General features: G+C 36.0%; 1 protein-coding gene across 1 annotated transcript in view; it reads left to right on the top strand.

Moving 5' to 3' along the window:
* Positions 1–697: 697 nt before the first annotated feature.
* Positions 698–18,392, top strand: part of DPH5 (diphthamide biosynthesis 5) — a 34,238-nt gene continuing 16,543 nt past the window's right edge. The window contains exons 1-4 of the mRNA XM_069478301.1: positions 698–783; positions 985–1,142; positions 6,793–6,917; positions 15,317–15,425. Coding sequence (XP_069334402.1) covers positions 1,008–1,142; positions 6,793–6,917; positions 15,317–15,425 — 369 coding nt within the window. The 5' untranslated portion in view covers positions 698–783; positions 985–1,007. The remainder of the gene's footprint in view (positions 784–984; positions 1,143–6,792; positions 6,918–15,316; positions 15,426–18,392) is intronic.

The following is an 18,392-nucleotide window of genomic DNA, read 5'->3' as shown; positions in this document are numbered from 1 at the left end:
CCTGCGCACCCTTAAAGGTTACTTCTTTAGGCACAGGAGGGTCTGGGATTCCCAACACTGCGGATGACTGAGGGAGATCCTTGGGGCATTCCGGCCTGAGGTCTAGGGGACAAACCCGAGGAGTCACTGCCCCGCTGGGAAATTAGAATCACACTTAGCACCGGGTTTGCTAATCTGACGCCTCCTCAGGGAGGCAGCTGGTTAAACTACACCAGGATGAGAAGGCGGGGATTAAAATCTGTGCACTTGGGCAGACTCGGGCAAATTAGGGAAGTCCCTCCCACGTGCGACCCTCTGCTGCCAGGAGGAGCAGAGTCGCAGGGCACAGCGCCCCTACTGACTCTCCCCGAGGCACGTGACCGTCGACACAGGCTCCTCCCTGCCAAAGAGCTACGGCATTTACTTGGGCCCGCAGGAAGGGGAAGTTTAAACCTTTGGTTAGGGGGATCGTGGGCGCGCTAGGTCGTTTCCCCGAAGCCATGCAGGAGGCGCTTGACCGACTCATACCACCCCACTGACCTTTCGTCTCCCCGCCCCAGAGGCCCGCGGGTCTTTGCCAGGGGAGTCGGGATCTGGTCTCCCCTCTCCGGGAGCCCGCTCACCCACCTCTCCAACTAGTCGTAAAGTGCAGTAAACGCGCTTGCGTTTTGCGGCACCGTAGGTGAGGCTAGCGGCGTGCGTCCTTGCTAGACACGGATCCGGCTCTTTGACAATTGCTTCTGCGGGAAGGCGGCAGTTAGGAATTTGGGGAGGACTGAGAAAGAGCTATAATTCTTTCAGCGGGTAATTAGTTGCTCCTAGGTTTGCATATCAAGAGACAAAGCTGTAGGGTTGTTTAAAACACTTAACATAAAGTTCCCAAACCTCTCTCGTTGTGATATGCCGCTCCTCGTGTGCTTTGGTTTTCATCTTCGTGTTGATCACTGGATGTTAGGTATCTTTGGTGTAGCTGACATTGTTTTTCTTGTTCACTTCGTCCTGCAGTCTTTCCTCCCCTGGAGTTTGAAATGCTTTACCTCATCGGCTTGGGCCTGGGAGATGCCAAGGACATCACAGTCAAGGGCCTGGAAGTTGTAAGACGCTGCAGTCGAGTGTATCTGGAAGCCTACACCTCAGTCCTGACTGTAGGGAAGGAAGCCTTGGTAGGTGCTCAAGGTTCCCCAGCCTCTTGGGAAGAAAGCTATCTAACATTTGCTTTTCGTATACTGAGCTGAACAGAATTTTAAGGTCTGCTTGTTAAAACCCTTTAAAACATATCCCCTGCTCGTTAAGGATCTGAGGAGTTGGAGAATGAACATCGTACACCAACCAAGTGACTTGGAAAATGAAAGTGTGCTTTGTCCTACTTTACAAGTCTAATTTTGCAGCTTTTTTCAGTAAACAGGAAAGTTATTTTATACTCTTGGGGATAGTTATCAAAATCCCCTATTTCATGAGAGAGCTAAGAAATCCTTTCTTTGTTGAGTGCTAAAGAGGTGCTGACTCAGCCTTAATGAGTTGGTTAGATATTCAAAAACCAAGCTGAAATCTTACTCCTGGTAAGTATTTCCATAAGGAATGGTCATTGCCTTTCTGTCTGTATCATATTCAGAGAGCTCTTGCCTTTAGAGAGACATCTCCCAATAAGGCTTATACTCATACACTTGTATATATTGAGTGAACCTGGGACTAAGTAACCAGGGGATTTGTTAGTGTATTATATTAATACATTTAGCTGGCCCTGATAAGGGCTCAGGAAATTTTGGAGGTAGGGTTAAGTTCAGGTTCATTGTCAAACTCCAAGTAGAATATAGATTAACTTCCAGAGATTAATGGACGTGCTATGGGAGAAGGGAGTAGATTTTTAGAGTTATCTTTGTCATGTGTTCCAAACAAAAAAGTGACTTAAGGTTTTCAGGTCTTCTGTCCTCTAAGATTCACAATCCAGAGATTCTGAAGGTCTCAGAGTTTAAAATCTTGACGAAGGAATTAAGGAGTGCTACTTGAATTGGCCATTCATTGAAATAAAAGTTGTATCTAATTACCTGCTTTGATTTGGCTCCCACTTTTGTCACTGTTAGGATGGAACCAAAATATCTAATCTCAAAATGATGGAAATATGTCTCTCTAATGAGTGATCATAGAAAACTAGAATGGACTTCAACCTATCTAAGAGAATAGAGACACAACAAAACAGCAGTTTTATAGCATAAGGTGTCAGAGCATGACACAGAGGAAAGTTTGGACCTTGTTTTATCTTTGCCCTGTTACATGTTAATGTGACCTTGGACAAGTCATTGAATTTCTTACTGTGCAAAATGGGTTCAAAAACACCTACTTTGTAGTTTCTTAGCATAGTGCCTGGCACAAAATTGTTTAAAAATAGTATTTTTCAACGGTCACATTTTCAAACTTCTCTGAATCTCAGTTTCTTCATTTGTCAAATGGGGATAACCAGTTGGAGAGTTATATAGGGTTTCATTACAGTGAATGTGTGTAAGTGCTTTGTAAATTTTAAGTGCTAGCTAAATATTAATTTTGGTTGCTATAATTTTTTAAAGTATTTTTTTCCAAAAACATACTTGTAAGGTTATTAGTTATATAGTAAAGGCTTGGAATGAGCCCAATATCACTATAGGTAAATTATGTATACTTTTTTAAGGTGCTAGAATATCTATTCCTCCATAATAAGTTTTATAGAACATTTACTATGTATTGTTTTAAATGCTTTACATGTTGATTAGGGTTATTAATCTATAATTACTGTTCATATTTTATAGGCACAGAAAAGTTAAGAAACTTGTCCATGGTCATATGAATAGTAAGTGATAGAGCCCCAGGATATCAACCAAAACAGCCCGGAGTTGAGATCTACCACTCTTAACTTTTTTAGTATTCTGTATGTCTGTATTTTTTTTTTTTTTTTTGAGACAGAGTCTCACTCTGTCACCTGGGCTAGAGTGCTGTGGCGTCAGCCTAGCTCATAGCAACCTCAAACTCCTGGGTTCAAGCAATCCTCCTGCCTCAGCCTCCCAAGTAGCTGGAACTACAGGTGTGTGCCACCATGCCCGGCTAATTTTTTTCTATATATATTTTTAGCTGTCCAGATCATTTCTTTCTATTTTTAGTAGAGACGGGGGTCTCTTCCTAACTTATGTCACCTGGATACCAGCTCCCTCTATTACCTTGTCTTCCTGTTTAACTGCTGTGGATTGAGATCAGGGCCACAGAGGAAAGAACAGTAAAGGAGAAAAATGAGGCCATCAGCCATGAACTTTATAAAGTTCTCATCTGCCCTTACCATAAATCTGAATCTGTCTTCCCTCCAGCCTTAGAAAGTGACATTTAAGATGAGGTTCTTTTCCTGTCCAAGACATAACTCCACCTAAATGTGTTTTGTAAAACCCCTTCTTCTCCCTTTGGAATCAGTTTTTCTTTCTTTATTTTTTTTTTTATTTTTTTATTTCAGCTTATTATGGGGGTACAAAAGTTCAGGTTATATATATTGCCTACGTCCCGCCCATGCCCCCGAGTCAGAGCTTCAAGAGTGTTCATTCCCCAGACAGTGCACATCGCACTCATGTAGTTATACCCCCATCCCCTCCCCCCACCCTCTTTCTTCTTTATGTTCAACCTGTATTAACGTCCTTCTCCCCTCATCCTGAAACCATATTTAAACACTGTCCATTCTCTTTTAAACCTCTTTCCCCATAGTTATTATTCTGTCTCTATCTTTTCTTTGTCCAAAACTTTGTGAAAAAGCATACCTTTACTGTTTCCACTTCCACTCAGGTCTCAGATCCCTGCAGGCTAACTTCCATTCCTTGAGAATATTTCTCTATTTTTTGAACATTTCTTTACTAGCCAAGAACTTTGGGTAATGGTTTTGAATCATTATGTGTTTTACCTCTTTTGATGTGGTTAACCATTCCTTGAAACTGACTTTCTTGTTTTTATTCCTACTTTTCCATTCTTCTCACTCCCCCTTTTAAACTCATTATTTCTCTGTTCCTTCTTTAAATGTAGTTATTTTTAAAGATTTTGTCCTCGCATTTGTTTCCATATACTGCTTTGAGCTTCTACTCTTTTGCTTTTTGACTAGGTAATCCATTAAACAGTTTGGAAAAAAAAAAAAAAAAGATACTAAAAGATATATATATATACATCAAAAGATTTCTATCCCAATTTTTCTTCCTGGAGGAAGTTATTACTAATTTCCTGTATGTCCTTCCAGAAATACCTGAAAATAATTTTAATTTTACCCTGTTTTTCATATAGAAAAACTGCTAACTTAGAGCAAGAATGAATTTTTTTTTGTTTTTTTTTTGAGGCAGGGTCTCACTCTGTTGCGCAGGCTAGAGTGTGGTGGTATCATCATAGCTCACTGCATCCTCAAACTCAAACTGCCGGGCTCAAGTGATCCTTCTGCCTCAGCCTCCCAAAGTGCTGGCATTACAGGTATGAGCCACTGTGCTCAGCCTAAGAATGAATTTTGAATTTTACCTTAATTTTTCATGAATGGGAGATGATTAGGGCTGAGGTTGTATAAAAATTAGCTAATCAGTCATTGGATATATATGATGCAAATTTAAAATCATTTGTTAAATTGTACTGTTTGTTTTTTATTTTCCTTCTCTGATCACTGAGTAGGCTTGATGCTCCTGTAGTACATTTGATGTGGTAGTTAATTTCCCACTAGACAGTGTACTCTTCAAGGGCAGGGGCTATGTATGTCTTAGTCATCATTGTCTCCCAATATTGGGCATAGAGTTCAGCACAGAAGACGTAAGAAATATTTTTATGGTGATTGAGTGAACAAATAAATAAGTGGGTAAATTAAAAAATAATGTAGTACCAGTCTCTTACTGGTTTTGCTATCTCTTCCCTTTTTAACACATTAACTGCCATGTGAGTTGTATTTAACTCCCTCTAGTTTTGAGCCCAGGGCCTTGTGAAGCATATGTAACTCACATGTCTCTTTACTTTGGGAGCCACGTGGTGTCAGGCAACTCATGCTGCCATGCTGTAGCATACATGTTGCGTGATATGTGGCCCCCTGGGCAAAACCCTGCAGTTGGTTCCTGAAAATCTTTCTTGTCGATGTTCTTATTGATACAGTTAATATTGACAATTTAATTGCATATAACTCACAGAGAACAATAAAAATAACAATTTTTTCATTAATTATAAAGGATTGTTTTGTTTTCAAAGTTTTTGTTCTATTTTCATTATAAAACACTGTGGCTCCAAGGAAAAAAATTTTTTTTCTAGTGTGGCAGTCAGTATGTTAAACATTGTTATTTCAAGAGGATCAGCTGTTTGATTATATTGGGATATTTGAGTGTGTGAATAAACATTCTGTTGTCTCAGTTAGTGAAATATTTCTTAGGATAAATGTTAAGTACAGAGTGACGCATGATAGTCTTGAAGAGAAAATGGGTTTTATTGTTGCTGTTAAATCGTTGATAAGGTAGGTATGGGATAGCATTGCTACTGACATTTAAACTAGTAGCCTGTAACTTCTTGGTTTTTTCTCAGGAATGTTAGAAGTTCAAAAAAAGCCATAGTTTCCTTTAGTTTCCAGTAAACATTCATGTCTTCTCTTATATACGTGAATATAAATGTTCTGCAACTGTTAAGTTTTCTGGGTTCATAAAATCAAAGTAAAACATAAAAATTAGTGATTAAGGAAAAAGTACATGGTAAAAGTGAAAATAAAGAGAGCATTTTTCATCTATAAAAACATAGTCATTGGGGACTTGTGGAACATTTCTCTTGGGGTATGAAGAGAAAGGAAAGGATCTTTTTCACATTTTAGGAACAGATTCTGTTTAAGTATTAGGAGATAATTATTAGAGTTAGAACTATATAGCATTTATCTTTGGATGCTTAATCATTTGTTCATTTACTCATTTGTTTGACAAATGTTATTGAGTATCAGATACTTTGCCAGTACAGCAATCCTTATAACTTTTAACACTTCAAACAAACTTCTCAATATATAAGAAACCGTATTATTTATCTATGCATCCATTTTTACTCCATTTCAATTACGTATTACCCCACAGGAAATCAGTTGGAAGATTCATGATCTTGCATAATGGCCTGTAACCATTACCACATGACCACCAGCTTACTAAGTCACTCTCTGCTGGATTTTTTGTCTCAAGTTGAACTTTAGGGGATTAATTCAAAAGCGGTTTGTGTGGAAACTTCCTATGGATTTAAAAGTCAGTTCTTTCCCCCTGCAACTCTGCCTTTTTAGCAATAGCTAGGGAATACAGTTTTTAATTAGTTTTTTCTGCATTTAAGTAGGAATGTTCACTGGTTCTTTAAATAGCTAAATCTTAATTTTCTATTATTTCTCATTGGTGTTACTTTTTATTTTAGCTGAGATACCACACAGTTTTTCATAGAAAATTTACTAAAATCTAAACTACCATATTTCTTTATAATTATTGTTTAATATATTTATTCTGTATTATATCATGTTTCTAAAGTGGGACTCATGAATACATATTCTCTGTTCATCCTACAATGTTCTTCCCAGTCTATTAGAACCATATTTAGAGATACATTTAAAATGCAAAAAAGCCTCAGATGTTAAGAGGTCTGCCTCCTTTGGGATATTAAGATAGCCCCAAAGACAGAGTTTAATTGCAGTATGATATAGCGTGCTAGTATTGAGTGAACTATATTTGGATGGTTGCCAAGATTTGTACCAGACAAAGATTGCACCCAAAGATTGTTGTGTATGTGTATTGATATGGTCACCTGCTGTCTGTCATTTTGATCTTGGACTTGAATCTGTAGGAAGAGTTTTATGGAAGAAAATTGATTCTTGCTGATAGAGAAGAAGTGGAACAAGAAGCAGATAATATTTTAAAGGATGCCGATATCAGTGATGTTGCATTCCTTGTAGTTGGTGATCCATTTGGGTAAGTCAAAGCAAATATTTTGAGTTTTTAATTCATTTACTTTTTTTTAATCAGCAAGAATTATTCTATTACATTTAAAATTTTTACCTGCCAGGTCCTGACGTGGGACTCTATTTATCTAAGCTCTGTCTAAAATTTCATAGTTTAAACTTTCATTACCTTTGAGATTAAGATAATGGCATCCAGTCATTTATGATGTCCAATAAACAACAAAAGTGTTATTCAAAGTGAGGTTTGCAGACTGGTGCTGACCCATAAACTATTACCAGTCCATGACGAGATAAATACAAAAATTGAGTTAGCATTTAGAAACTTTTGTAGCCATTTTAAAAAGTATAATTTATGTCTGCTGAATATAAAAATAAAAATTGGGTGCTTGGGTTTTATGTTATTTTATATTTTATTTTTCTAATATAGTCATGTATCACTTAATGAAGGGGATACACTGAGAAATGCATTGGTAGGTGATTTTGTCATTGTGTGAACATTATAGAATGTACTTACACAAACTGAGATGGTGTAGCCTACTACATACTTAGGGTGTCTTGTATAGCCTGTAGCTCCTAGTCTACAAACCTGTACAGTATGTTACTATACTGAATACTGCAGGCAATTGTAACACAATGGAAAGTATTTAGGTATCTAAATATATCTAAACATAGAAAGGGTATGGTAAAAATATGATATTATAATGTTATAGAACCACCATAATATATGTGGTCTCTCCTTGACCAAAATGTCATTATGTAGCACGTAACTGTAGTTCATTTTTATTGCATTTGACAAAACTGTTGTTCTGTGACAATTTATAGCCCCAAAGATACTGTCTTTTCACCGTAGTTTGAGAAGCACTGCCATTGACTTTTGTTTTATCACCTTTTTCATGTCCCTTTATTCCTTTCCACTCTGGTTGCTACTATTCTACTTAATCCTTTGGAAACTTCACCTGGGCTCATACATGAGAACTTTATTATCTCCACCATTCGCCAGACATTAAAAGTACCACCCAACTTGCCCTTCTACGCATGTGCTGCCACTCTTGTACTAAAGCCCACATCATGCTAACCAGTTTGCCCCTCCTTAATCATCACAATTTCTCTCCTTCCTGCCTTTGTTGAAACTGCTTCCTTCATTTCTGATGCCCTCTGACCTGTCTCTGACTGTAAGAAGCTTTGCCATCTTTCAAAACTCAGCTCAAATAATCACATTCTCCATGATGTATTCCTTACTTACCCCAACCTGAAGTTATATATCCACTTAACTGCTGACATGTAGCATAATGCTAATTTTCATATAAAAACCTCACAACGTATTTTTTATAACTGTGTACGTCTACTCTTTCCTTAGATTTATAGGTTATCCTTCACATTTTATTCCCTAGCTTTCTTCACAATATGTGGCATACTGTACATACTAATTAAATATTCATTGAAGGAGTTTCTGGGTTTTTTTGCCTAAGGTCAAAAAAGAAAGACCACACATATCTTGAACTGACATTTATCCATCCAATAAATATCTTTTGAACACCTATCCTGTGATAGGAACTTCTACATGTTGGATGATAAAACACACGGGTTTATAGTTTAGTGGGAAGGCCAAGAGTAATCAAAGAAAAAAATTAAGTTTTGATAGGGCTATAAAGGAAAAAAAAAGGAAACAACAGATAAAGACTTCATATTGCAGGGTCATATGTCAAAGCTTTTCTGTGGAGGTGATATTTAAGTAAGTATTTGAAGAATGAAATGGAATAGCAGAAGAGAAGAACATTCTAAGCAGAAGGAAGATCAAGAATGTGTTCAAGGAACTGAAAGGCCAGGGTGGCTGGGGCATGGTGGGTGAGAGAGAAAAGATGAGGAGAAGGTGTTACAGAGGTAGGCAGGAGCCAGACCATGTAAGGCCTTGGATGGACTGGGAATTTTACTTGAAATACAGTGGTAAACGTTTGGAGGATTTGAAGCAGGAAAAATCACAATCAGATTAACATTATTAAAACAATCACTCTAAATGCTTGGGTGAATGGATTTTAGGGGGAGCTAAGAGTGTCTCTGATGGAAGAGAGAAAAGGACAGTCTGGAACGTATTTAGAAGGAAAAATGCTGGGGTGGATGTGGTAGATGAGGAAAAGGAAAGAAGTAAATCTGACTTCCAGGTTTTTCGTTTTATAACACAGTAGTTGATGGTGCCGCTTGAAAACCAGCAGAGAACAGGATTTGAGGAAACAAGAATTGGTTATAGAAATGTGTTGAATTTAAGATGTCAGGTAGTCAGTTAGATAGCTGCTGCTGGAGCTTAGGGGATGGGGCATCCTAAAGATGTAGCTTTTGAAGTCATAAGTATGGAGATGGTATTTAAAGCAGGAAGAACAGATAAACTCACCTTAGGAGAGAAGAATAGGATGAAAAGAGGGCCTAGGACCAAGCCCTAGGAAACTTTGGCATTTCATAGTCTGTCTATAGCTAGAGGGGGAGGAAAAAACAAGAGTATGTAGTCAGAAGCCAAGAAAAGAGACCATTTCAAAAAGGAAAGACTGGCCAACTTTGATACAGTGCTGAGAGTTTTAGCGTAAGGTGAGGATGGAAAATGTGCATGAATTTAAAAGCACCATGTTTGGAGTTCATCAATGGTGGCTTTATGGAGGAGTTGGTAGGTGACTTGCATCTAGATAGGGTTTAACAGGTGGAGATTACGGGGTGGGTCAGGAGGAAGGGGAAGGGAAAATTCCATGTAAATGAAAAAACGGAGGCTCAGAGAAAGTGCCTTGATTAGTTACTGCTCTGCTCAAAAACATTCAGTGACCTTTCATGACCTTAAATCTTGAAGTCTTTCTACTTTTTCCTCCAGCTACTCTTTGTGACTGCTATGCCATTAGCAAATTGTACAACTTTCCATTTCATAAGTGTTTTGTAATATTCTTCCACCATGTCCTTACTCATGCTTCTTCTTTAAAACAGACTGTTTTTCCCAGTTTCTAATTAGTAACATGTAATTTCACTAATTATAAAATTAGGACCCAGCTCAGATTTTACTCCTATTTTATTCAGGAGTAAGTACTATTTTGTTTATTTATTTTTTTAAACTCCTTTGGCAATTAATTTGCTCTATCTCAGTGACTCATATATAACCCTGTATTTATATTCAGGTTTAAGAAATATTTACGTCAGTTATTTTTTATTACCACTGGATTACTATTGGGATGTAATAGTTAGAAATAGGATGATGGGGAATGAGTAATTTTAATTGGGCCTTGAAGAATTAGAATTTGAGTGGATTAAATAGAGAAACCAGGAAAGGAATATTGAATGAAACAAGGCACTGAAATTCTTTCCTACATATGATGAAAAAAGTCCCTTGTTTAATTTTAAGCTCCTTTCTACTGAATAAAACTTATTAAATAAAAGGGAAAATTGTTCAGGATGCTCAATCTTAAATTTCTTTTTTCCTTAAATTTTTAAAAATTGTGGTAAAATACACATAACACAAAATTTTACATTTTAACCATTTTTAAGTGTACAGTTCAATGGCATTAAGGAAATTAACATTGTTGTACAACCATCGCCGCCATCCATCTCCAGCAATCATAAGTTTTTTAAGAAGATAATTAAAGGTCATAGTAAAGTAAGTTGATGTAGTGCTCATCTTTGCCCTTTTATACTTGTTATTGAAAGGAATGTGGAAATTAATCACATAAAGAACATGAATGACTCTAAATAGATACTACATCGATAGCTCTGACTCAATCATTGTGAGAGTTGATAGTCTCAAACATTCTATCCCTAAATCTCCCAAAAAGTTTATCAAACGAACTCTTTCTAATGATAGTTCTGTTTTGTTATTCCATATTCCATTCTGTATGTTGATATGCTCTTTAACTATGTGTATTGTTATAAATGAACCACATATTTTTTATCCCAACATTGTGTGCCTTTTCTTCAGTGGCATATGCATACAAAAAATATGCCTTTTTTTTTTTTTTTTTTACCTGTGCCCTAACATAGGACATTTGATTGCTTCCATTGCATGTAATGTGTTTAAACAATGCTTGGCACCTAATAACTGTCCAGTGAATGTCAGCATTATTACCATTAGGCCACTTTTGTCTCCAATATAAATAAAGCCTTTATGTATAAATTAATGTGTGTAATCCCTTCCGCCTCTTCCACTTCTTCATTCCCTCATTTGAGATTGTTTTCTCATGGTAGATTCTGCAAAATAGGTTTTAAGGTACAAAAAACAAAAGGTGTGGACATGGACATTTTCTAGTATAAAGCATATTGTCAAATTATTTTTCAAAAGGTTAGTACCAATTTATACTGTTTCCAGTAGTTCATGAGAACACCATTTTCACTGTATCATTCCAAATGTCAGTGAATTTTTGGGCCACCATTAATATCTTAGTCAAATATGATATTATATCTGCAAACTGATGTTATTATAAAATAAAATTTGAAACAAACCTACCTAGTCATAGACATTTAAATTGGTCACCTTTATATAATTGATTTTATTGATTCTATTAAAACATTTTTGGATCTCCTTTTATGAAATTGCCTTTAGAATAATTCCAAGTAACAAGCACATTATTAATTAAGACAAGTTTGTTACTTTTTCTGGGCATATGTACATGTACATATAAACATATGATTTTGGTTTGAGCCACATTCCTAGAAATAGCAAATTTGTGTATGTATGTAATGATTTTAAATAAACTTGTTGATATAGATATAATTTTAAACCACTTTTTCTTGTTCCTCATCTATTTAAATAACTTGCCAAGTAACTAATTCAGTTTTCATTATTCTTAATATTAAATAGCAAGATTCTGTTGAAAGTGATATGAAAAACATTCTTTATAATTGGCATTCATGTTATTTTTTAAAAGCTCGCTCTAAATCAGTTTAATGATTATTTTTCACACTAGTTTTTATTTTATGTATATGATTAAAAACAGACTTCCCTGGTGTATATTTGTTAATCTGAGTCTGACTGCCTCATGGGGTAAGAGCCCTTGATCTTCCTGCTTGGTATGCATTGATCGTTGACAAGTTCTGCTTGTTTGTATGTAATTTCTCAAACATGCAAATGTTGCTTTACCCAGTAGGGCCTAAAATTTTTACTAAGAGGGAAAAAGGCCTTTAAAAGGAGGTTGTAAATTGATGCGGCGTTACATTTCACAGTATCCATACTTATATATATTTTCTTTCTACCCCAGTCTACTTAATTATAGTCATGAGATTTATCTCAAAAAAGGAAAGGCACCTAGGCAGAATATGCATGTGCGTGTGCGCGTGCGCGCGCACACACACACACACACACACACGCACTAATCATGCACGGTAACCAACTGAAACAGTTATAAATAAAATGACTGTTAGATGTAAAATCCAATTAGGATTATATCAGGTAGAACTCTCACATAAAGACTGAAAGAATGACTGGCAATGGAAATTTCTGTACAGTCATACCTTGTTTTATTACACTCTATTATGCCTCACAGATATTGCATTCTTTATAAATCAAAGGTTTATGGCAACCTTGTGTTAAGCAAGCCTATCTGTGCCACTTTTCCAACAGCGTGTTCTCACTTTGTGTCTCTGTGTCATGTTTTGGTAATTCTTTCAGTATTTCAAACTTTTTCATTATTATTATATCTGTTAAGGTGATCTGTGATAAGTGATCTTTGATGTTACTATTGTAATTATTTTGGGGTACTAAGAACAGAATGCATATAAGGTGGTGAACTTAATTGACAAATGTTTGTGTTCTGACTGCTCCAACTGGCCATTCCCCGTATTGCTTCCTCTTCTCGGGCTTCCATGTTCCCTGAGACACAGCAATATTGAAATTAAGCCAATTGGTAATCCTATAATGGCCTTGAAGTGTTCCAGTAAAAGGAAGAATTGCACATATCTCACTTTACATCAAAATCTAAAAATGATTAAGCATAGTGAGAAAGGCATGCTGAAAGCCCAAACAGGCTAAAAGCTAGGCCTCTTGTGCCGAACGATTAGCCAAGTTGTGACTGTAAAGGAAAAGTTCTTGAAGAAAATTAAAAGTGCTACATCAGTGTACACACAAATGATAAGAAAGCATAACAGTCTTATGCTGATAGGGAGAAAGTTTTAGGGATCTGGATAGAAGATAAAACCAGCCACAACATTCCCTTAAGCCAAAGCCTAGTCCAGAGTAAGGCCTTAACTCTCTTTAATTCTATGAAGGCTGAAGGAGGTAAGGAAGCTACAAAAGAAAAGTTTGAAACTAGCAGGTTAATTTGGGAGGTTTAAGGAAAAATGTCTTCGTAACATAAAAGTGTAAGCTGTAGGTAGCAGCAAATCCTCATGTAGAGGCTGCAGCAAGTTATCCAGAAGATCTAGCTAAGATCACTGATGAAGATGGCTACACAACAACAGATTTTCAATGCAGATGAAACAGCTTTACGTTGGAAGAAGATGTCATCTAGGACTTTCATAGAGAGAAGATAATTCCTGACTTCAAAGCTTCAAAGGACACGCTGACTCTCTTGTTAGGAGATAATGCAGCTGGTAACTTAAGTTGAAGCCAGTGCTCATTTACCATTCCAAAAATCCTAGGGCACTAAAGAATTATGCTAAATCTGCCCTGCCTGTGTTTTATAAATGGAACAACAAAGCCTGGATAACAGGACATCTATTTATAGCATGGTTTACTGAATATTTTAAGCCCACTGTTGAGATGTATTGCTCAGGAAAAAGAGATTCCTTTCAAAATATTACTGTGCATTAACAATATACCTAGTCACCCAAGAGTTTTGATGGAGATTGTAAGATTATTTGCTTTTATGCCTACTAACACAACATCCATTTTGGGATGGGATCAAGGAGTAATTTTGACCTTCAAGTCTTATTATTTAAGAAATACATTTTATGAAGCTATAGCTGCCATAGATAGTGATTCTTCTAATGGATCTGGACAAAATAAATTGAAAACATTCTGGAAAGTATTCAGCATTCTAGATACCATTAAGAAGATGTGTGATACATGGGAGAAGGTCAAAATATTAACATTAACAGGAGTTTGGAAGATGTTGATTCCAACCCTCATGGTTGACTTTGAGGGGTTTAAGACTTCAGTGGAGGAAGTAACTGCAGATGTGGTGGAAATAGCAAGAGGACTAGAATTAGAAATGGAACCTAAAGATGTGGGCGAATTGCTGCAATCTCATGATAAAACTTTGACAGACAAGGAGTTGCTTCTTATGGTTGAGCAAAGAAAATGGTTTCTTGAGATGGAATCTACTCCTGGTAAAGATGCTGTGAACATTGTTGAAATGACAACAAAGGATTTAGAATATTCCATAAACTTAGTTGATAAAGCAGTGGCAGGATTCGAGAGGCTCAACTCCAATTTTGAAAGAAGTTGTATTTGTAAAATGCTGTCATTTTACAGCATTGGGTGCTACAAAAAAGTCTTGCACGAAAGGAAGAGTCAGTTGATGCAGCAAACTTCATTATTATTTTAGTTTAAGAAAAATACTTGAGAGGCTTAGGTGGGAGGATTGCTTGAGCCCAAAAGCTTGAGTCTAGCCTGGGAAATAGCAAGACTCCTTCTAAAAAAGAAAGAAATTGCCAGCTACTCCAGTACTCCAACCTTCAGCAACTACACCTGGACCAATCAGCAGCCATCGGCACAGAGGCAAGGCCCTCTAGCAGCAAAAGGATTACGACTATCTCAAGGCTCAGATGATCGTTAGCATTTTTTAGCAATAAAGTATTTTTGAATTAAGAAATATTCATTGTCTTTTTAGAATTGATACTGTTACACCTTTAATAGGCTACAGCATGGTGTAAATATAACTTTAAATGCACTGGGAAACCAAAAAATTAGTGTGGCTCGCTTTATTTTGATATTCACTTTATTTTGATATTGGCTTTATTGTGGTGCTTTGGAACTGAACCTGCAATATCTATGAGATGTGTCTGTATATTCTGTCTTAATACAAAAACAAAACCTTCAGAATATAGTGGAAATAAAGAAGTAAGGTTTAGTTGTTCCATAATTTAGAACTCTAGAGCAGTAATTAATTGTTGCTTGAGTTAAGTTGCTGAGCTTGTATTCCCACAGATGTCTTTTTCAGGTATTAATAGGACATCGAGCAAGTCAGTGTCCATTTTTTTCCAGTAGCTGCCAAGGCTGCTTTAAGAGTGTTGTAGTTGCAGTTTAACATTGTGAAGGGCATGTGTAGTGTTAACACTTTCTTGCTAAAAAGCTCAAGTGAAAGCCTTATGCAGGCATCTAGAAGAATTTGAAAAAATGCAGTACTCTTGACTCTTTGATTACATTGAACTCATGGAATACTATGGCTTTACTGTATTAAAAAGTCAGTGTTGTTTCCTTTAATCCAACCTGTTTTTTTCTCCCTGCAGGGCTACAACACACAGTGATCTTGTTCTGAGAGCAACAAAGCTGGGAATCCCTTATCGTGTTATTCACAATGCTTCCATAATGAATGCTGTAGGCTGCTGTGGTTTACAGGTAAATTTTTCAATGGAATTAAGCAAAAATGTTTTATTTTTCTACAAATTACAAGTAGATTTTATTGTATTCTTTTTTTTTTTTGCTTCTACTTGAGAAATATTGTATTTCATGAATTAGAAAACATACTATTATTTGATACTAGACTACTTAGTATATACTAACTTTTTATACTAGATTTTCCTATAACTTAGGGGGTTGTTCCCCCTCATTGGAATAGGCCATTTAGATTTAGCTAATGATTTTAATCTTATATCCAACTTTTACATACATAAAGGGAAAATATAAGCTAATTAAATTGGCTAAATAGTCCCCAAACCTTTTTACATTATTCCAAATGATTTACTCGCATCATTGAGGTCATGTTTTTCCACACAGTATTGTTTTCTGTGCCATAGAGAGCATTGCGATTCTGCATTTCTTAAAAAAATCAGTAAAGTGATGTTAGACTTTTAAGCCAGCTTTGCAATTATTGATGTGTAAAGTTAGTTATTTTTATCTACAACGATCTTGGTTCTGAGGAGTTAAAAGAGTGTTCCATACTTGTTTCCAAGATTTTCTTCCAAGCTGCGGGTGTTCATTTTCCAAGTTCGATGTTTATGTTCTGATGTTCACACATGCATAATCTATGACAACTATGATTGCTTCATGGCCAACAGTGGTTTTAAGATTTCAGTGATTGTTAAGACACATTCCTATTTCAGATATATTAAAATAGGAATATAATGTGCATCTTAGAATCTACGAAATAAAATATTCGCCAGTGTGTCTTCCTGAAATGCATAATTTAAAAATACTTACAAGAAGATACATGAGCATCAGGCATCAGTGCTATGTGTATAGCTTTAAAGGAGTCTATATTTTCTCCTTGACCTGGGAAGAATAGCTCAATTTAATTGACTAATACTGGCCATTCATCTCACAATATTGCCTGTGGTTGTAAAGACCAGAGAAAAAGTATAAATGATCACCTTTCAACATTCACAACTTGCTCCTGGTTATTAAGTTTAAATTGGCATAGAATTTTGTAATATTTTTGTCTAATGTGCATACTTAAAATTTGCCAGTTCAAGTCTTTTTTACAGTTTAAAACCCTTCTGAACATTTCTATGTTGGAGTAAGTTGAATGCTGTTCATAGCACTATAAAATGTTAGTGCTACAAGGAATGCTAGGGATGGAGAAAATGATTCCAAAAAAGTGTTCCCAAGGTCATTTGGATAGGTAGTAGCAAAAATGGAGTTAAAACTCTTGATTCTTAGTCTAGTAATCTTCGCTTTAGAAATTGCTACCTTTTAAGAATTGATTATTGCTAAAAGGAAGGAAAAAAGAGGGGAATAAATTATCATGTGATAGATAAAGATATATAAACCTTAAGGTAATGGAACATACATCCTTTTCATATTTCACATAGTTTTATGTCTTGTGAGGAAAATTACCTGGCCCTTTCTTCATCCTATTTTGCTCTAAATTGTAACTATTTTTATTTAAAATTGTTTTGCTTTCTTTTAAGCATAAAAATAAAACACATCCCATGTAAATCTGTTATATAGACTGGCTAGAACTAAGCCTAGGTGACCCTATCCTTCTGATCCTCCACCCTGATAGATAGATAAAGTGTAATTTTTCTTGTATCTAAAATGGATGAAGGTATTTGAGACGAATCTACTGTGACATTCGGCAGTCTCCATATAAGCCCCTAAGGTTACATCCACATTTAATATATTTTTCAAAAGATTTAAGTTTCTTACCATTGTATATGGGATTTCTCTAAGCAGCCACAAATCATTTTTATCCTATCTTAGTTTTATTATCTAATCTAGATATGAAATGACTTCCTAGTGGGAAAAACAGGAGTACCTTTCTAGGTTCTGTCTTATGTCTTGATGAAATTTCTATGAACATATATTTCTATACCACCCAAATTCATCATATTCCAAGAGAAAGGAGTAATTATTAATCCATGTTGTATAGTTTTCTAATGTAAAAGGCATTTAAAAATAGTTACATGCATAGCACACTTAAATTGTAAAATAAGTGTATAGATATCCTCTATAAGGCAAACACTTTTGCAAAGTCCCCTTCCTTATAATGGCTGACCTTTTTCTCTTTACTATTTGGTCTAGTATTTATGGAAGAAACAAAATCTATACTAGTGGTTCTCAGACTGTAGCGTTCATCAAAATCACCTGGAGTGCTTGGAAGACAGATTGCTGGGTCTTACCCTTAGAGTTTCTGAGATGGTAGATCTAGGATGGGTCTGAGAATTTACATTTCTAACAAATTTTCAGGTGATGCTGAAGCTGCTGGTACAGGTACCACACTTTGAGAAGCACAAACTTAGACACATAAAAATCTTAGAAAGTGAAAGAACTGTAGTATCTTTCTTTTAGCATGGCAGGATTGGAAGACTAGATTTTAATTTTCAGAACACACTTGCTAAATGTAGAATGTTAGCAGATTATCTTGTCATGCCCTCTTGCACAATTTTTAAGAAGGGAAGTGGGCACTACTTTTGAAAGGCATTCTGTCATCTCTGTGAAAGAGCTTTCCCATGAGTTCAAAAGCAGCCATCAAATTGCTGAACAGAAGTACTACTTTAGATTCTGTGACAGACAGGAGCAGTATATGCTTTCTAACCTCTTTGCTTTAGTAGTATGAAATTCCTAACCTAGAAATGGTCACAAACTTTTAAACTATCAGTTTACCAACCCTTTTGTACTATGGTGTTGTTTTTGTTGTTTTCTAAGGAAACAGCATGGAGAGTTCAGAATTAACCATTGAGTATTTTTAACGAACTTTGTATTATAGTATATTAGCCAACAGAAAATTCTTGTTTATCAGTATCAATGAATGGTAAGTAGTTGCATAAGCATTTAGTACTTCATATGTATATAATATACACACACATTTAGCCAGCTGATATGCATTCTGTTACAGGCATACCACAAATTAAAATTTATTTATTT

The sequence above is a fragment of the Eulemur rufifrons genome, chromosome 8 (assembly GCF_041146395.1).
Source record: "Eulemur rufifrons isolate Redbay chromosome 8, OSU_ERuf_1, whole genome shotgun sequence".
Taxonomy (NCBI): Eukaryota; Metazoa; Chordata; class Mammalia; order Primates; family Lemuridae; genus Eulemur; species Eulemur rufifrons.
The sequence above is the reverse complement of the archived record's forward strand: the minus strand, read 5'-3'. Positions and strand labels throughout refer to the sequence as shown.